This window comes from Tenrec ecaudatus, chromosome X (genome assembly GCF_050624435.1).
Source record: "Tenrec ecaudatus isolate mTenEca1 chromosome X, mTenEca1.hap1, whole genome shotgun sequence".
In the NCBI taxonomy this organism is placed as follows: Eukaryota; Metazoa; Chordata; class Mammalia; order Afrosoricida; family Tenrecidae; genus Tenrec; species Tenrec ecaudatus.
The window spans coordinates 5,989,657-6,010,710 of record NC_134548.1 but is presented as its reverse complement, the minus strand read 5'-3'; the positions used below and the strand labels follow the sequence as shown (position 1 = coordinate 6,010,710).

General features: G+C 47.4%; 1 protein-coding gene across 1 annotated transcript in view; it reads right to left on the bottom strand.

Annotated features, from left to right (window-relative positions):
• Nucleotides 1-2,752: 2,752 nt before the first annotated feature.
• Nucleotides 2,753-21,054, bottom strand: part of CLCN4 (chloride voltage-gated channel 4) — a 57,911-nt gene continuing 39,609 nt past the window's right edge. Inside the window, exons 10-13 of the mRNA XM_075538836.1 lie at nt 20,524-20,710; nt 19,357-19,755; nt 12,919-13,135; nt 2,753-7,578 (exon numbers count right to left, since the gene is read on the bottom strand). Of these exons, the coding sequence (XP_075394951.1) occupies nt 7,488-7,578; nt 12,919-13,135; nt 19,357-19,755; nt 20,524-20,710 (894 nt within the window). The 3' untranslated portion in view covers nt 2,753-7,487. The remainder of the gene's footprint in view (nt 7,579-12,918; nt 13,136-19,356; nt 19,756-20,523; nt 20,711-21,054) is intronic.

The following is a 21,054-nucleotide window of genomic DNA, read 5'->3' as shown; positions in this document are numbered from 1 at the left end:
CTGGAATCACACAGACATTGTTGCCTTCGTTCTGGGAGCCAGATACTGACTACAGGGGTTTGGAAATCCCTACAAGGTGCCCTTTGCTTATTGCTCATTCAGAATGAAAAAAAAAAAGGATCCATCTCTTTAATGACATGCAAGTTCGAAGACTGCCAAAAGGAGACGCCCCCTATGTGCCTTCACATATGGTAGCTTCTTTCTAACCAATTAAGTACCAATGAAGTGGGCGACAGCTGGAACCACGGGAGCACCAGGCTCCTTCACACTCAGCCCCAGTGCACGGTCCTGGGCAAAGATGGACATTTCTGGCCTTGCCTCAACTCCATGAAATCCCCAGCTAAGCCCTCAGACAACATTGTTCTTTCACGGATTTTTCTCAGGGGGCTTAGCTATCTATTAACACCACGAGGGAAACGTGGGCGGGGTTGGGTTTTGCCTGGTCTGAAAGGCCAAACGTTTCTTGCATGCGACAAATGTGCATTCTCCATCGTAAGGGAAGTCGTCTTTCTGTTTCTGTGCTTTTCTGCTCGCAAGCTTATATGACGCTACAGAGAAATTGGATTTTCTACCTGGTTGTGGCTTTTCTACTAACCCCCAATAATTTAGAGTCAGGGAGACATTCATGGACATCCCTAGTGAGCTCTGGGCTTTGGTTTGTGCATTGTTGTTTTTATTTTTCGAAAAATTCTTGCAGGACGCGTTGGGAAGAAAGGCAGCCTGGTAAGTCAATCCCCGTTGACTTTGAGGGATCTTCTAATTAAAGTGGAGTGTAATATGGCCTTCACAACACTGAAGTACTAACTTTCTCAGTGATGCTACTGCATTTCAGAACATCAGCTGAGGGCAGGATCTATCATTTGCATGGACACATTACCTGTCAGGCACTTCATGGGGCATGCCAGGCAGCTCATGGAACTCTAATGACCAGGTTGTTATTGGGGGCAATGGATCACTTGATAGAGATGGAGAAAGCCAGACTCAGAGAAGTTCAATCCCTTGGACAATATCACACAGCCAGGACATGATGGAGCTGGGATTCACATGTAACCCAATCAGTGTCCATTGTCCATGTGGTGTCCTGCAAACTCAATAGTGACACTCTGTTGTATATGGGCTCCATTTGCCCCTAGGTGATCATTAGACCATCGAAGTACCCAGTCAATGCTTTACACACCACTGAAATGCTAATGGTTTGCTTGCTATCTCCAAAATGAACAACTTCCTTCAACTCCCAGATGAGAAATCCAGCAGACATCTCTCCTACAGAGCTTCACAAATACATCTCCTCGATTCTTGTCTATTCCAGTAAATGACTAGTTGGTTATTCTGTTAAACATCTAGCAGATCCTGTTAGTTCTCCCTTGAAATGCAACCAGATTAGAAGAACTCTCTGGTTCAAGCCTCTGTCACACTATCTGTTTGCTATTGTCTCTTCGCTAGATTTCTAGCTTCCAGGCTTGCCATACAATAGCCACAGTGTTACTTAGTCAACTGAAGTCATATCCCATCACGCTGTCGAATTTCAAATCTTTACCTTGCCCTACAAGTGCTCATACAGTTAAGTGCTCTATGACTAGGAAGGTTGGCAGTTCAAACCCACCCTGAAGCACCTGGAAAGACAGGTCTGACCATTTGTTTCTGAAAGAATATACAGCCTTGAATGGACTCACTAGCAACTAACAAAAACTTTGCCCTGTAAGTTCTTGGCCCATCTGCCTATTTCGACATCCCTCAACCCGCCTCCTGAAAAGTGAAGCAAAATTGATTTCAAATGTTCCCAGTCCCTCCCAAGCCCAAGGGTCCTTTCAGCGAGTGCTCAGCAGATTAGATCCATTGCACCCCAGGACCTTGCATCCTGGTGCTGTGCTCCTCCTCTAATAAAAGGGGCTCCTCTTGCCATCCCTATGAAGTAGCATCTCTGATAGCTCAAGTGGGGCAGAGGTGGTTCAGTGGTAGAGCTCTCACCTGCCAGTTGGGGATTGTGGTCCAATTCCCGGCCAGTGCCGCTTATGTGCAGCCATCCCCTGTCTGTCAGCAGTGGCTTACATGTGGCTATCATGCTGAAGAGGTTTCGGCAGAGCTTCCAGACCAAGCTGGACTAGGGGAAAAGGCTTGGCCATCTACTTCCAAAAATCCTATGGAGCACACCACCACCACTGGTCCTGAAAAGTGCAGGAGGTTCTACTGTGCAGAGTCCATGGAATCATAGCCACCTCTACAGGAGCTAACAACCAGGTGAGAGGTAGAAGGCCATTCTTTGTGCTTCTTCGCCCCACCCCCAAATTTTTCTCTATGATTGAAATAAAGACAATCGGTGGGGGAAAGACATCAAACCCTTGTGGTTCCCAAGGCAACAAATGTTGAAAGGATGAAAGAATGAATGGACATTGAACGTTCCAGAAAGAATGAGTGCTCACGCTGTACTTACTGCCAGCCTCAGCACACCTGGCGGACTTGCAGATGGCCCAGGCACAGCGGGCCTGCCCCCACCCCCACTTTGAAAATGACAGTCCCAGTCTGAATGTTCATTTGGCCATCACCCACCAAAGCTAAGAACAAGGGATTTTAAAGCTGACCAAAGGAAGTCTCAATCTTGGGTGAGGATCTTAAGAATAGGGTTTTCATGTCACCAGATACATCAGCCCAGTCACCAGGGTTAGGCTTTGGGAAGTGCTAGTGGGTAGAAACACGCTGTGAAATAATCAGCCTCTTCTGTTTACAACATGCTTGTTGAGGACTCGGAGCTTATTTATTTTAAAAATAGAGTTCAAACAACTTTAATAAGATGCTAACGTTTACACAGTGATAGGATAAAAATAAAAATAAACAAAAACCCTATAGGACAGGGTAGAACTGCTCTATAGGGGCTTTCCGTGACAGCATTCCTTTGTATTACATTACAAATTATAAGTTAACCCCTTGATTACAGGCCAGAGAGGTTTCAGATATTGGAACTTCTACTGGTCTTTCCGTTCCTTCAGTATCCTGATGGCGACCTTGACTGTGACAGAATCAGGTGAGGTGTGGGCCCAGGCCCCACCAGCTATTGTTCTCATGCAGGAACTGCAGTGCCAGATCCCCACAGCACATCTCTTCATGTTGGTTTTGCCATTGAAGGAGCGAGTGTATGTGGCATGTGGGCGGATGTCAATTTTCCAGTCCATTGTCCTGACGGAGGTAGCGTAACAGGTCCCCTATTTACCCATGAGCTCAACCTTCTTAGCACGTATGGCCATCTCACCACAAGCTCGCTCCAAGCCAGAAAGGAACAGACACAGTGTGTAGGCACGGTCTTAGGTGGACAAAACAAATGTGGCCTGGAGACTGTATCTTTATAGGAGCAGACAGCCTCATTTTTCTCCTGCAGAGTAGCTGGTGGCTTTGAACTACTAACCTTGTAGTTAGCATCCTGGCAGTAAACCCACTAGGGCCCCTCCAGTAAATCCATTCTTCTAACGACAGTAAAGCCAGGTTAGTGTTTCTCTCTTTGGACAGACAAGCTCCCTCTCCATGTAAGTTAAAGAGCAGCAGCTAAATCCAATAAAACACTAGCGAAACGAAAATGAGGCATAATGATCCAATTCCTTGGTAACACAATGATGCTCTGCCTAGACCTGTTTTTCTCCAACTCAGTTGATATTGAGTTCTGGGCATCATTGGATTAGGCTAACTTAAAAGACCCACTTCTCCCCTCAGTGAAATGCACTGCTCTAAACCGTTCAGTATCTATGACTTCTTAAGGGCCAAAAGCTATCTATTTACCTGGCTTCTCTTTTGAAGGGTCTTCAGGACTTATTGAACAAGGACCTTGAAGAAGGCCTGGCTTGATAATAGCAAAAGTGGAACATACAATAATTTCCTTCCAGCATGTTTACTTTTCCTTACACGCCATGTGCATGTGCACATCTGTATTCCCAAGGATGTGCTTCAAAACAAAACAAAAACCCAGACACAATCAGCACATCTAGCTCAAGGCAGCCTTACCTCGGGGTCCCCTAACACACTTCCTTCATACGAAAGAGGGAGGGCAAGAAAGTGATCAATAGACCTCACTAAGGAACTTTTTCTATTTGCATTCCTTTAGAATATTGCATGATGTAGAAAGAGTCGGGAAAAGTTCTACAAATGCCTAAAGCCTTTGGTTTTGAGAGCGATGAAAACATTTCGTCCACCTGCCTCAGTTCTCCTCATGAGGTTTGTCAGACACTGCGAACGGCGGACTGCAGCGCATACCCTCAGAGTCCCAAGTCTCGTACAGAAATGCCTCATTTTATTGCACTTTGCCTGATTTATTGCATTTGTTTTAAAAGTGAAGGTCAGTGGTCACCATGTGTTGAGCAAGTCAATGAGAGCCATTTCTCCAATAGCTTGTGCTCGCTTCGTGTCTCTGGGTCCCAGTTTGGTCATTCTCGCCGTATTTGAAACTTTGTCGTCATGTTACGGCACATTTCAGAGACGAGAGCATAATGTCAACATAACTCTCCAGTGTCCTGGGAAACCCCAAAATGGACTTTATTGTGGAGTTCTGGAACGAAACGCGCCATATCTCCAAGCTATCCCTGAAGACTTTGAAGATGAGTCATATCCCAGCAGTATGTTCCTGTGGAATATGACTGCCACCTGGAGCCGGTGGGCAGAGGGCCGCATGGGTGAGAGTTTCATGTAAAAAGGACAGCTCACTGGGGTGGTCCCCACAGCAAAGTCCTCCCCCTTGTCCTTCACCTAGCCACCTGACCCTTCCTTCTTGAGGAAAACCTGAGCCCTATGACAAAGTAGAGGTTCTGAGGGCAAAGGAAACCAAGGCCAGATTGTGAAAGTCAAAGAACCCTCTCGGCTGTTTGCATGAATTCCCAAACATCTCTGTCCTAAACACTGGGGAGGCAGAAACGGGCCCTCTAGGAGACCTTGGCCCAGAGAAAATGTTCCCCTCACGCCATCCACATCCTTAGCTGACAAGTAAATTCTGGGGGATCAGTGACCTTTGGTTATCCATTCGCTACTTCATGTTCCCTTTTGAAACGACTTGTTTCAGCTCCCAGGACCTCCTGAATTCTAGAAAGTCAGACTAGGACGAATGGACATTCTCTTTCCCCCTTACAGGAAAACTCTCAGGAGAGATGGCAGGAATAAGACAGGGACTACAGAAAGCACTCTTAAAGGCTTTTTGAGGTTCAAAGTCCAGGAGAAGCCAGCTCCACTTGCAAATGTTCCCTGGCAACCCAGACAACAATGCCACCCTCGGCAGCTGCTCCGTGATCAGGAGCCCTGAGACCTAGGCAGCGACTTGCACTCCATTCTAGGACCAAAGCTATCTGTTGCTTTGCTACTAGCCGGGGATGTTCGCACCGAGTGGCTATTCGATATTCTTTGTAAGAAGTCAATGAACTACAGAAAGATATTTTCTAGCTTTTCAGCAATTTCTGACAATTTGTTAAATTCAGAGAATCCGCATATTTTGTCCCCTCGACCAGAAATTTCCTGGAGCCCCATTTGTAGCTGGGTTTTAATCCAAAAAATGAATGGAAAATAAAACATTCGGGCTAATGAATGTTGAACGGGAGTTGTAGGTCAAATCTGAGTGTTGTGTGGACGGTTAAACGTTGTGTTTGGAAGGATTGGACAAGAGAGCAAAAAACTGAAAGCATGATACCTGATGGCAACACACTGATCCCATTCTGAATCAGGTGCCTAGCTGAAAAAACTCCTTTCCCAGACTCCCTGCAGCTGGGTGAAGCCAGGTGACAGAATTCTAGACAATAAACTAAGAGCTTTGTTTTTTCGTTTTTATACGTTACTTCCCTCTTCCTGCTTAGAAGCCAGGCATGGAATCTGGAGGTGCCACTGTCATCTTGCAACTGTGAGTCAGTCAACCAAAGGCAAAGGGTATGGATAAAGCAAAAGAACAATTATGGGAGTCTGGATCCTGGATTATATTATTGAGATGGTTCTGCTGTGCCAACCCCCAGGTTTCATTATTTGCAGCCAAATGCTTACCTAATCCATCAATATCTAATGACCACCACTGCCATCACCAGTTACCACTGAGTCAAATGGAACTCATGGTGATCCCATGTATCACAGTGGAACTGTGCACTGTAGGGGTTTCAATGACAATGGGATTGACAGGGATGAGGATGAGGCAATAAAAAGGGAGAGACAAAGACTAACAGTGGCAGCGCAAATGAAGATCATTCCACAGTGGACCTAACACATATGTGAATTCCTTCCTGCAAAGCCCGAAGTCCTGACTGGGAGAATAGCTATATCATTAAATGCAAATGCAGAGATGCTCAATGCTTAAATGGGCTGTCTAAAATGCAGCTCTGTCCTCTGCGCTTTGATTGCTGTCAGAAAGCACACTTGTACATTCAAGCTGGGTGTTTTGCATCCCACAGAGAAGAGAGTGGAACTTATTTAGAATCCATTTAGTATTTATCTTCCATCCATTTATAGGAGTTCCCACTGAGAACTAGAATGCCTCACCCTCTCTACAGCCATATTTGGTAAGGCCTGGGAGGAAAAATAAGTAAATAATATGTAGTGTTCTGATTTGATTCTTATATTCTCTACTTGGAAGTTAAAGCAGGCTTATGGCTAACTGAGAACACATAGGCCATGGCTCATGGAAAATGGTGACCTGAGCAATATGCCTAGATAATAGCCATTGATAAATGCAGCAAATGCAACAGGATTGCAAATCAATGATTGAGGATACACACTCTCAAAATAAAGGTGTCTCTTTGTACAGGAGGAAGGGAAATCAGGGAGACAGTAAACACTTCACTAGTTCATCATGCAGTTCCCCAAGATTGTGGTCTTCCCTAAAGAGATGATTTCTCCATGCTCAACACAGGTGTCACTGGTGTTGGTTCAGAAACAAGGAGTGAAAAAAATAACAGGCAGAAAATCCGAGCGAGAAATGGGATGGTCAGGAGTAGACGCACTGGTATACTTACAGCTTGCACTACATTCAAATTGAAATTCGTTTTTCCTTTCCAACAAAAGTAAGTGCAAGCGTCTTTAATATCATTCAACAACATAGCAGCAACACTTCAGGAATTAAGAAATACAGACACTGACACACTGATATCCCTTTGCTTTTTGGACTCAAAGCTTCGTCGAGTTCCTAAGGGATAAATATCAGCCTTGACCAGGTGAGGAAACACTTTCTCCATTCGGCATTTGTGTTCAGCGTCCTCATCCAAAACCACAGCTTCCACCCACCCATAAGCCCCCATAGCAGTTATTTAACTCATTAAGAAACACAGCTGGAAACTCATAAGGGGTTAAAGCTAAACAATGCCTACTCGTTGAGGCATTTATAAAAACATAATAGGGTTCATTTGTCTCTCCCTTTCAATCAAAGCTTTTGTTTTTGTTACCCCAGCGCATCATCTTTCATTTGGACAATAAAGAATCGTGTTTATTTCTTTAAAAATGACAATGCCTCTGTGTTTGTCCTCTAAATAATGGCCACCGTGCTGCTAATTGAACATGATGGATTCGGGATCCTGGTTTGCCATCTGGGCCATGTGTCTCAGAACATCCTTTTTCGTGATGATGCCAAGAAGCCTCCTGGAGATGAAAAAAGAAAACAAAAGAGAGAAAGAAGAGGTCACCCCTGCAAAAGTGACTCATGCCTCTTCGCCAAACCCAGCACCTTTTCCTCCTACACCCCTAGGTAGACATCATTCCCCAGTCTCCCTTGTGGTTGGGTGGGGCCAAGTGAGTAAGCTCTGGTTAACGGCCTGTAGATGGTAGAGGAGGGAGCTTCAGCCTGGGTCTCTGAGCATTTTCTCACAGTCTCGCTCTTCTCACCAGACAGCCAGAGACAAAGAAGCCAGTGAAGCACTTTGAAGTCACAGATGATTGACTCAGGAGGCAACCAATGCAAAGACCTAGGTCCCCAAGGGACTTACAGGGAGCAGGACCCGCCGCTGGCGCCATCCAGGCTGGATGTGATGTGAGCAAGAAAACCGCCTTCACTGTCTTAGGTCACTGAGATGACAGGCTTGTTTGTTGCCACAGTCAGGCTATAATGACGAACACCCACTCGTAAGGTTCAACTTTCGGGTCAATTACAGAAGGGCTTATGACACCCATTGTTAAAACTGGAGCACACCCCAGAAATTTCAAGTAAAATGTATTTTAAGTAGAAACTGAAAGCTTATTCTATTTTAAATTCTATCTTACTTAGAAGGGTAAAATGTGACATTCATTTCCAACCAGAGATAAATTGCCTCCTCTACCAACACTTGGTTATTTTCAAATTAGGAAAACAGTGCCACTTCCCAAGGCCGTGTATCTGAGGAGCCCTTAGGCATTGGGCTGCTAATAACAGCAAGGTTGGCAGTTCAAACTCACCAGCTGCTTCAAGATGGGGTGTTTCAGTTCCCAGAAAGATTCACAGTCCCAGAGACTCTATCCATTGGGGTTGCTGGGAATCAGAGTTGATTTTGTGACCGTGGGTTCGTTATTTAGGATTTATGCATTGAGGAACGGGCTTTGAATCCATGTAATCCTTTCTAATATCCACTCATATTCTGAGAAGAGTTGGATGAAGTTTATTGGCATGAATGTAATTTATTTAGAGGTGTATTTTCTGAAGGTTTTATTTTCCAGGTGTCATCATTTTGTGGACACACAAAGTAGAAATGAGTCATTCCAATAGCTGGATCATAAAACAGCATCCTGCTGGGTAAAGTGAAAACAAGGGCCACCCCTGATGTGATGGACTGATGTAGTGGCTGCCACAATGGACTTGGCAGTGACACAGAACTGTTACACACGGAACCAAACAGCATCAGCACTGACACCATTGCTCAGTAAATAAGGCTCGGCAAATTCCTTTCTCCATATTAAATCTAAATATTTTTCTCATACTATAAACTAAAACAATTTGTAGGTACACTTCTGAAAAGCCATCCTCTGCAAACCCTATCGAACCCAGTGCTCCTATGAAATGCATCGTGTCACCAGAAGCTCTGGTGGATTCCACTCTGATTACCGCGCATGTCCTGGTACATTGTAAAGGACAGCCTGATCTGAAGCTATTTAAATTGAATTTCAATTGTATTAGGGTTTTGAGGGTGTCCTGCAAAGTAGCCTAAGTACCTAATTTAAAAGGGAGAAAAAAATCCCTTCATGTTGATACAAAAGACCAGAAAAGCCACAATAAACTCTGACTTGAAAACAGAAATTCTAAGCATGCTTATTAAACCCCAATAAAAATTTAACCTACAAAAATGGTGAAAACAATCTCAGTGCAACCTGCATCGTGAACTCAATGCTGAATAGTGAATTTGTCTGCACAGTGGGGCACATGGTGGGCTGCTAACTGCAAGATCAGTAGCTCGAACCCACCAGAAGCTCAGCAGGAGAAAGATGAGGCTTTCTGTTCCCACAAAGATGTACAGCCTCAGAAGCCCAGAGAGCAACTCTGCCCAATAGGATGGCTGTGAGTCAGAATCAACTTGACGGCAGCGAGTTTGGTTGTTCAGTTTTTTCAGTTAGCTTGCCAGCCCAGAATTCGGACTTCTTTGTCACTGACCACACTGGACCCCCAACAAACTTGAAAGAGTGATTGATTTCTTGGCAAGTGCCCTTCTGTATGACACTGAAGGAGACAGCAAACACTCCACACACATCTTCAAGAGAAGAGAAGACAGCAAAAGGGGCTTTAAAAGCATGCGATGCAAACAGGATGAAGATGATGTAGGCTACAAAGGAGCCAAAGAACTTCTCATGACTCTAGTGTGATCTTCTTTTGTAATGGTGAGATGCTCTTGATAGGTGGAGAAAGCAAGATAAAGTTAAATAACTAGCACTTCGCAGACCCTACACATAATGATTAGTTCAGGCAATAGTTATCAATAGACACTAAAACCCTTGGGTACCTGGTTGCTGGAAAATAAAATTCACTCTCTCTCCCAAGTATCACTGCCTAGACCAGGGCCCTTTACAACAGAGGGCTCTGGTCTGCCTGTCCTATCAAATGATGGAGTTTATCACCAACAGCTTGTCCAACCTGTTGGTGATAATGTCATCACACCACTTATATCACAACGTTGTTAAAAAAAACCCTACAAGAATGCAAAAGAGGGGGTTTGGAGTGGAGACTCAAAGCCCATCTGTAGATGATTCCCCCACAGACGGGTCATAAGGAAGGGATGAGTCATCTAAGGTGTCGTATAACACCAATGCATCATGCAGCCTTCCTCTAGTTCCTCCCCCCACTACCACAATCCAGTTCTAACTTACAAATCTGGCTAGACCGGAGAACACACATTGGTACAGAAAAGAGCGCTTGTCACAGGGAATTTAGGACAGATAAGCCCATCAGGAACAGTAATGGGAGTAGTGATATCATGAGGGTAGGGTGATAGTCAGGGAGGGGGGAAGGGTGAGAAAGGGAGAAGCCATCACAAGATTGGATATATAGCACCCCCCCCCGAAAGGGACAAATAACGGAAATGTGGGTGAAGGGAGACAATGGACAGTATAAGATATGAAATAATAACAACAATATATAATTGATCAAGGATACAGGAGGGTGGCAGGGGGGGAGGGAGAAAAAGAGGAGCTTATATCAAGGGCTCAAGCAGAAAATGTCTTAGAAATAATGATGGCAACATATTTACAAATATGCTTGATCCAATTGGGGAGAGGAAGCATTAAAGAACTAGAGGAAACTTGTATGTTTCATCGGTGCCATCGTGCACCCTGACTGGCTTGTTCCTTCCTTGTGACCCTTCTGTAAGGGGATGTCCAATTGTCTACAGATGGGCTTTGGGTCTCCACTCTGCACTCCCCCTCACATTAATATGATTTTTTGTTTTGGGTCTTTGATGCCTGATACCTGATCCCAACCTCTTGATCACAGAGGCTGCTGCGCTTCTTCCACGTGGGTTTTGTTGCTTCTCAGCTAGATGGCTGCTTGTTTATCTTCAAGCCTTTAAGACCCCAGATGCTATATCTTTTGATAGCCGGGAACCATCAGCTTTCTTCACCACATTTGGTTACGTGTATCCATTTTGTCTTCAGCAATCGTGTCAGGAAGATGAGCATCACAAAATGACAGGTTATTAGAACAAGGTGTTGTTGTGTTGAGGGAGTACTTGAGTAGAGGCCGAATGTCCGTTGGCTACATTGATACTTAACATATAAATATATGTACATGGATCTATTTTCCTATCATTATCTACAAATACAATTACATATGCCCATGGCTATATTTATACCTCTATAAATGCCCTTTGCCTCCCAGTTCTTTCCTCTATTTCCTTTTACTTTCTTGTCCCACTATCATATTCGGCCTTCATTCGGGTTTCAGTAATTCCCCTCAGTTACATTGCCTTTGATCAAGCTATACCAGGCATCCTATACCCTCCTCGCCATCGATTTCAGATCACTTGTTGTTCCCTTGTCCCTGGGTTTGTTAACACCCACTTCCTTTCCCCCAAATGACCAATAATGAGAGTATCGCTACCAGGAGGGGAATATAGAATGTGGGGGTGGAGAAAGGGGGAACCAATCACAATGATCTACTTATGACCCATCCCTGAGAGTTGAGCAACAGAAAAGTGGGCGAAGGGAGACATTGGTCAGTGTAATACATGAAAAATGGTAATAATTTATAAATTATCAAGGATGAGGGAGGGAAGGGGTGGGGGAGAGAGGGGGGAAATGAGAAGTTGATACTAAGGGCTCAAGTAGAAATAAAATGTTCTGAAATTGATGGTGGCAACAAATGTACAAATGTGCTTGACACGATGGATGGATGGATGGATGGATGGATGGATGGATGGATGGATGGATGGATGGTGATAAGGGCTGTATGAGCCCCTGATAAAATAATTTTAAAACAAATAAACAAGCAAAAAAATCAAAACCCAGAGGCTTGCTGGGGCCTGGCCTGGCTGAAAGCCAAGGAGATGAAAGGGGCGCTGACAAGGAGCCATGCCAGCACCAGCCTATCAGCATCTGTGTTTGTTTAAAGACCGAGGGCAAGAGAGAGTGTGATTTTGTTGGCTCGACAAACATTCAGAGTCGATTTCGGCACCCAGCTCTTCACAGGAAAGCCTCATGGGATCCCGGAGGTGCAAGCAGGCAGGCATTGAAAACACCAGTGATAACAGACATGGGGTTACGATTTGTATAGGCAGCGAAACCACGGCACCCTGGGGTGACACAGAAGCACAGTGCTATGCATTCCCAGGGCTGGAAACATAAGGACAGTACTGACTTCAGGGATTCTCCGAGTGGAGTCCCCAGACTGGCGTCATCAGTACCCCTGGAGAATTTGTTACCAAAGCAAATTCTCAGTGCAAATCCCCACTCAGACCTTGGGTTCTGGACCTCTGAACTGGAGGAGCACATCGATCTGCACTTACCAAGTAGTCAGGAGATTCTGAGGACCCCTCTCAAGTTCAGGCCCACTGAGCTCCCTGGAAGGAATGTAGGAGTTTGGCTGCTGATGGAAACGCCTGTGGTTCAAACCCACCAGTCGCTCCTCAGAGGACAGATGAGCAAATCGCTTTCATAAACATGACTGCCTCGTAAGAAGGCAGTTCCACCCTACCCTATAGGGTCACAATAAGTTGGACTTGGGTTTTGAATTTTTGCTTTTGAATTGAGGAACATAATCAAGCGACTGTCCTTTCTCTGCAAGCCCAGTCCCAGGTGGTGAGAGAAAGGTACCCCAACCCCTTCTCTGGTTCTTCCCTGTTTTGATTCAACATTAAGCCCGGCAGGAAAGCTGCTCCCGGTTCCAGGGCCGCACAGAGCCCTCTGTTCTGCCATCCCATAGCTTGCTGGCTACTTCCTTTTCAGTGCTCCCTCCACAACCTAATGCCACCATCTGTCAAAGACATCTTTATCCCAAATCCCCTCAGCACCTGGTTGACTATCACTCACCCACTCCGGGTCACCAGACACTGCCGGAGCCCCAGTTTCCGGAAGATGTCCACCACTGTTTCCATGGGGGTGTGGTCCGTGACCGTGAAGGGACTGAGATTCAGGATGCGCCGCAGCTTCAGAGGGTGGGGGCTGTTGGCTGGCAGCTCAGGGGGATCTTCAGTGAAGTACATGATGGAATTGCTCACGATGCCCTCCTGCCTCTGTCTGGCATTCTCTGCATTGGGGGTGACAGAACAAATAAGCACATGACGATCCCTTTCGAAGCAACAGCCCCCACCTGTACCCACACAGAAGCATGCCTGTCCCCCTTATCCCAGTGTTCTAGAATCCCACCAAAAAAAGGGGTTTGAAGGGCAAACCACACATCCTTAATGACAGGCTTCAGCCAAGCCTGTGGGAAATTTGCATCTCTGAAGCTCGTGTTGCGCCAGGCTTCCCCAGATGAGACCGGATCATTCCCTGCTACAGGCTCCCATGAGGGAATTCTCTGCTTCCATCCTGAACTTCAGGGCACCCAAATGTCCCAGGGCTGTGCATGCTTTCTCTCCTAGGACTCCCTTACCTCACCATGGCCTGAAGTTTGACACAAGACATCTCACTTGGCTGCCCAAAGACTTTAAAGCCTTGTTTTCACAAAGGAACTAACTCTTAGCTGTACCAAATGGCACCTAAGAAACCCGAGAGAAAGAGACACCCATCTCACAGCCTAGAAAAGCAGCCCAGTACCCAGAAGGGCTGTTGGGGACCAAGGAAGCTGCCCTAGAAACGCCACTTCCCTCCTTCAGGCGCTTCTCTTCAAAGTGGGCCATTTCGTGGATTTCTCACAAAAGATAGTAAAACCGTTATGGTAACAATTAGCCTATTTCTGTCTATAGAGAAGGGTATGTGAAAGAAAGCTGAGGGAAAAGTAGGCTAACGGGAACTCATTAGAAATACAGCTTAATGCAGCGCTACGAACTCAGGCTATTTTAAGTCACACATGAAATAAATCCATCGGTCTCAAGATATTTCTCCAAGGCGATTTTCCTTCGGTTGGAATTTTCATCTTTCTTTCGGTTCGTGGGAAAAGGTTAGGGAAACTGTAGAGCCGTGCTTGCCTGCAAATGGATCCTGGTTTCTACAAGATCTTTTTGCTTTCTCCAAGGAGACGATTCACCTCTATTGTCCTTTCACAAGTACAATCCTAACTGCCTCCTCCAAGGCCGTTTCTTGCAAGAGAGCCGTACGATGGAAGACTGGTGGCATTTGGGGTCAGGTTGAATCTAAATAAGGGTTTCTGTTTAAAAGAGGAGCCGAGGAGCCGCTGGGCAAAGCCTGCACATGATGTGAGTCAGGTTCAAATGCGTTATATCAAACGTGATATGATTCTACCACAGATACCGACGACCTTGGTGCCCAACCTCTTTTCAAAGATAGAGACTACGTGTTAGCCACTGCACGCTTCTCTCTGAGAGCAAAATGTTTCCTTCCGGAAGGCCTGGAGGCAACAGTCCACACACATTTGTTTGCTCATTTTCCTAAACCGATTGATTCTCTATGAATCCCAAGGAGAAGGAATCCCACCCATTTCAGCAATCAGCTTGAATGTTGGGCTTGGATGAGTCACGTGGATTTGCTGATCCCCTCACAGAGCTATAGGAGTCCTGGTGGCACTGTGGGTTAGGTATTGGGCTAAACCACCAGGCCAGTGGTTCAAATCCACCAGCCTCTCTCTGAAAGAGAAATATGAGTCTGTTTGCTCCCAAAGAGACTGCAAATCTCAGAAACCTTAGAGAGTGTTACTCTGTTGGCTAGAAGGTGGATATGGATTAAAACGGACTCGATGGCACTGAGTTTGGTGTTGAGTTTGACAAAATCAGCTACAACTTAGTGACTTGTGGATCAGCTCGTCAAAATCAACAGCATGTTTCCATTTCCACTGAATCGACTGATGGGGTCTGAAGCTCTCACAGCTGCAAAATCAGTATACTCTTACTCGCCCAGATGCCTGTAATAAGACTCTGTGGGGGTACACTGACAGAGGGCAGAGACTGTGGACTATCATCCTGCATTCCCAGTCTCTAAACTAGAACTGGAGCCCTGGTGGATTCGGTGTTGGGCTGCTAATCACAAGGTCAGTAGTTTGAAACCACCAGCAACTCTTCGGGAGAAAGCGGAGGTTGTCTATTCCCGTAAGATTTACAGTTTCGGGACACATACAGAGGGAGTCATTCTACTCAGTCCTCTATGGTTGCTGTGAGTCAGAATTAACTCAAAGGCAGTGAGTTTGGAGTTTGTGGTTCATACACTCTGCCCTGGGTAGTGCAAATGGTTAAACAAACACTCGACTGCTAGTCAAAAAGTTAGCAGTTCAAACCCACCCAGAAGGTGCTTTGGGAGAAAGGCCTGGAAAGCTGCTGCAGTAAAAATTATAGCCTAGAAAAGTTGGTGGGGCAGTCTGATTGTGTGTTTGGGGATTCCGAAGTGACTGGACAGCAACCATGAACAAGAGGGTCTGCTGCGTTGCCTGGATGTTCAGAAAAGGGTTCAGAGAAGGGGACGCAGCACCGCTAGGCAAGCGACTCACAAACCCCAAGAAACAGAGCCTGCCGTGCACATTGGAAAAGTTCGGAAAGACAGGCAAGAAATCCACTGGCCTATTAACCAGGCTTCCCTTTGAGGTTGAGATCATGGGGCACGATTCGTACTTTTCTGCTTCCGATTTCCACAATCTTCTGTGTGCATAGGGCCACTTTTAACCAAAACAATACATTTCCCTTTTAGATGTTTCAAAATGTAAGTACGTAAACTGTTTTGAAAACTGGCTTGAAGCTTGGAGGCCTGTTGAATAGTCTCTTAGAACTAGGAACGAGGAACAAGGATCAGCGGCAACAGCTCCTGAGCAAAGGGGTGTCTGAGCACATGCTATGAGTACCTGCAGGGGCTAGTAAATTTGGCCTCCCGCTCTCTGGCAGTGTGCCACACACAAAGTCCGACAGAGGGCAGGTCATTAATAAAGTGTTCAAAAAATGCATTTCACAAACATTGATAGGTCCAGATGTTGTAAAAGATGGCAACAATCATGCATCTGATAAGCTATTAACATGGCTGTAGAGCAATCGTTCTTGATCGGGGGTGGGTGGGTGATTGTGTCCCCCAGGGAACAGTTGATTATGTGTGAACACACTGTTGGTTGTCAGCCCGAGGGGAAGGCGGTTGCTACTGGCATCTAGTGGGTGGAGAACGAAGATACTGCTCAACATCCTACAACACACAGGAACCCTCTTGAGACGCACATCCAAAGAATTACCTGACCCCCCGTGTCAAGAATACTGATGTTGTGAAACCCCATTTTATCATAATTACACTGTGGGAGTGTTTGGGTCTGTTGTGCATGGGGTCTCTATGGGTCGGAGTCAATTGGATGGCACCGAACAACAACAACCTGCCTTTATGGAAGTTAATACTCTTCTCATCGTGCTATTAGAAAACGCTTCCATGAAACAAATAGTGAACGTGGAAGCAAGCTCGGTGGTGGTCAGTACAACAATGAGATAGAAGACAAAGATGATGGCGAAGACAAAGGCAGACTATTTTATGACAAGTTCTAGTTCCGTAAGGCTTAGAGAAACCTGCCCACATCTGGGTAGCACCCCAGACCTTGGTTCTCTGTGACCTCGTCCCTTCCCGGGCAGAGCTCCCTTCATCCCTGTCCTCAAAAGCTGGCATAACTTCAGCAACTCTCCTCTTGTCCTGGCCTGGCTGTGGAGATCCCTTTCTGCAAGTAAAAAAGCACCTTCTCCAGGCTGGAGAACCATCATTCCTTCATCCACCAGATGCACCAAATGAGCGTTCTCTTAACTCGGCCCTATACTCTAACTTTCCATCCCTTTAATCAATGCTGTGGCTTCCCACTGAGTCCTCTCAGAGTCCTCCCTGGCTCAGTCGCCCAACGCAAGCCAAGCAGGGTCTGGCTGTGCTGAGGACAAATGAGTCTCATATAAGCACACCGTGTCTCCTGGACCAGGGGTTTCCACGAGGCGACTGCACGAGCCCGTGTGTTCATGTGTGGTGGCACCCAGAGGGCCATACTTCTTGGTGGGGCTAACTAATTGCTTTTGCACAAAGACAACAGCTATGCTTTGGTGTCCCTGAGAAGGACTGGAAGAAAGGGGAAAAAAACCAACATTCAAGGTTTTGTGTAAGCAGTTGCTACAGTTTGAAACATGAGTCATAAGAAAAAGCTTTCTTGACTTCACACACACACACACACACACACACACACACACACAAACATTCCCCGGAAAAATACCTCGGTATGAATAGCTTCATGTGAATGGTTATCTTTCTGTAGTCACAAAAGGGCACATAATTCCGCAAATACAGGTCATAAACTCGAGCATGGAGCGCCTTCTATTTCCATGGGTCAGGAAAACAGCATTCCTGATTGCTCAGAACTAAAACGCCTTCCTTGCTTTTCCATAAACCACGTAAGCCTATAGCAGCTACTATACTATTATCAGCTGATTGAAAGGGCACAGGTACTATTACGCCGCGTGTTGCCTCTCCAGGTATTCCAAACATAGCTTCCAGGAGAATGCTCCGTTGGCAAGTTGAAATTTCTTCTCTAACCGGTTGATGACAATTACTGCTTCCCACTTGATTACAGTAATGGGTTGCAGGGAAATTAGTAAGCGCTCTCTTAGCAGGTGTGCCAGGAGCAACACCATAGGGAATGGCAGCCTTGACCTTTTTTACGTTCATTTTAAAATTTCGACCTTTGCTTAAAAGATTTTTAGGAACGAATACATTTTCGACAGGGTGCTGATTAAATTATTTTAAAACATACCCAACCCACTTACACAATTTTTAAGAAAAACTTCATGATAGACAGGAGAATGGACACATTAGACATCCGTGTTGGCAAAGAATACTGACTGTACTGAACGAATAAGCCTGCCTTGAAGGAAGTACAACCAGAATGTACCTTAGAAAGGAGGACTCTGCCTTGCTTACTTTGGACATGTTGTCATGAGAGACCAGTCTCCAGAGAAGAACAGCATGCATGGTAAAGTAGAAGGTCACAGAAAAAGTGGAAAATCTGACCCTCAATGGGATGGATTGACACATTGGCTGAACTACTGGGTCCTTTGAGGATGACAGAGGAGCAGGCAATGTTTTCTCACCCAATGGAACAATCTTTAGGGGAAGCCCATTACTGGGTCTCTTCTCCCCAGCTCACCGGTAGCCCATTGTGCCACCAGGACTCTGTCAAGTTGTTTTGCCTGCTTCTAATTTTGTGTTTTTGCAAATAAGAAATGAGGTCTGTCAAGCTGCAAAGGAACTAACTAGTTCAATTCATAGGTTGGTGAACTATGACCTCTGACCAAATCTGGCCTTCTGCCTGTGTTCAAACCCCTCTGGACTCATGAAGGTAGTTCAAAGATATTTAAAAATCAACTCAATGTGGGAAAGAGGTTTTGTAAAAACACAAACAGCAACAAACAACCTTTGAGACAGGCAGCCCAGGACTGGGATGACAAGCAGCTGTGTGCAGTGAGGCGAGTGTCCCGGGCAAGCTCCCTCCATACTAAGAACCTTCTCATCCAATCTTCAGTGCACACGAGCCTTGGCAGGGGCTCCTGCCTCCCTGGATTGCTACACTAGGCCAGCCCTGCGACATCAGGAGGTGGGCCAGGACCCACCCCGTGCCGCCTGCGCTCACAGCTCCTCTTGTTCTCCACAACCCTCACACCCAGACCTCTGGCCCTTCGCCCTTGTCTGGAAATCCCACCTCCCACTGCCCTCTTCCAGTGCGGCAGCCCACGCCAATGGCCGGCTCTGCGGGCCTGCTTCTCGGAGCCCCCTGTGATGCCTGCCCCTCACGACAGCTGAGTTCAGCTGGACTCTGAGGAGAAAAACCATCTCTCCCAGTGACGACAAACCAACTGACCTCCAGGGCAACATCTGCTCCTGAACACAGAAGGGCCTCTGCCCGGTGGAAGTAGTAGAGCGAAAGGTTCAGGCAGGTGGACGGAAGGCTCCCAGGCCCAGCCTCCCCCTCTCTGGAGGTGGGTGAGGCAGGAAAGCAGTGGAGCCTCACGAGGGAAGGGGGAGTCATAGGGGTGTGCTTGCCAATATGGCAGCCATTTTCCCAGCCAAGAATGTTCATGAGAAACGCGGAGTTTGGGGACCTACCCTGGCCTCCTGACTCAGAACCTGCATGTCCCCCGGCCCTGCCGGCGATCCAAACAGGCCCTAATGCTCGAGAGGCCTGGTTTTCAAGGCCGCTGATCATTCACAGCTGCAACCATACGCTCAACCACCACGACGATTGTGAGGACGGCGCACGGCAAGGCAGGGATTTGCTCTCTGGTACAGCAGCACCTGCCAACAACAACAACATCACGGCTTGGGAGAACTGGGGGGCACCAAGGCCATCCCCTCGTTACTCACTTATGGCGAGGATCAGCTCCCTCCTCTGGGCAAACCCGATGAGGCGCTCGGAGTCCCTGGAGACCACCACGGGGAAGCCATTGTAGTCGGTCTCCTTGATGAGCGTCTCCACGTCCTCCACGGTCATGCTGTCCTGGGTGAGCACAGACAGCGGCGGCTCCCCGCGCCGGGGCCGCATGACGTCAGTGGCGAGTGTGCGGTGTGTGAACTCGTCCTTCACATCCAGAAATGGGTACCCATTGAGGTGGATGTGGGCCTCGTAGATCCCTTCTTTCCCAAAGGCATCGGCCACCCACTTGCTGGTCACAGCAGCCGCCATCAGGGGCACGATGTATTCGAGGCCCCCGGTTAATTCAAACATGATGACCACCAGGGACACTGTCATCCTGGTGACTCCACCTGTAGCGGGACAGAGGAGGAAAGGCCCTGACTTCAGCAGTGGATCACCGGGTGGGTGACAGGTAGGCCTCTCTTTGGAGCTAATGTGTAGGGAATCCCCTGCCCCCTCATTCTCCACAGCTCCTGCTCCCAAGACTGCCCCATGGCCCACCCACATGGGATAGAGTAGAACTGTCCCAGGGGGGCGTCTTTCATGGTTGCCACGGGGTGGGTTTGAACCTCCAACGGCTGACTCGGTGGCCCTGCTCCCCTGAGGTATCCCGAGTTCTGACTCCCTCAGGCCCCGCTCAGTGCTCTTCACTGGGGGGTGGGAAGGCCTCCAGCTCTGCACAGGGGGCTCTCCTTCTTCGGAAGCCCATAGCCGCCCAAGCCGAGAAGCTGGAAGCTGTAAGAGATTGCTAGTGGCCTTACCTGTTACCAGGGAAGAAGAGAATTGGTACCAACTCCATCTTCTAGTTCAGTTAAAGCAGGGCTTCTCAGCCTTGCCACTAGAGACATTGGGGGCCCGATCATTCGGTGGAGGGGGGGTGTTGCTTTGGAGGAGGCGGGGTTATGCTGTATACTGTGGAATGTTTCATAGCAGCTGGTGGCCCGCACCCACTGCATCTCAAAGGCATAGCCTGTGCCCCAGCTGTGACTCAACATGAGCTGCGCTGGCCCTGCCAGTGTCACGTGCAGGTACCCTTGCCTGCCCTCCCATCCGGCCCAGCCTCGGCAGCTGCTCTGTCAGCTGTCTTTGTGCCCCTCCCACACCCCAGCCGGGGTTACCTAGGCAGGCGGCAGCTCCCACCATTGCATAGAGCCCTGGGGTGACACAGTCTGCTCCAGGACGGCACCAATTCCGGAAGATGATCCAGTCGTGGTGGTGGTAAGCCATCTGTTCCACGCCAATGCCCACCATCCTGCCAGCCATCGCCCCCACTGCCATGCTGGGGATGAAGAGGCCCGACGGGATCTCAAAGGGGCACACAGAGAAAAGCAACATGAGCGAAGGCGTCCCAATGCTGGACCCCTGACAAGCTGGCAGTATTCTGTGCCTTCACCTGCATGGGCCAGCTGGGACGAGCCCTCCCCCACCCCCCGCCTGTGGATGCCCCCTGCTTGGCCAGCCGTGTTGACTGTGATCAGAAACAAGCCATACCACACTTATCTTCCCTGGCCTTCACAAACTGGCCGGTGAGGCCCATTGAGGACTAAGGACAGTAAGCTCCACCCCAAATCTGAGCGAATCTGTCACTCAAGAGACTAGCCACTTTCTCTGTCCGCTGGCCATGTTGTTCTGAACCACAGCAGGAGAAG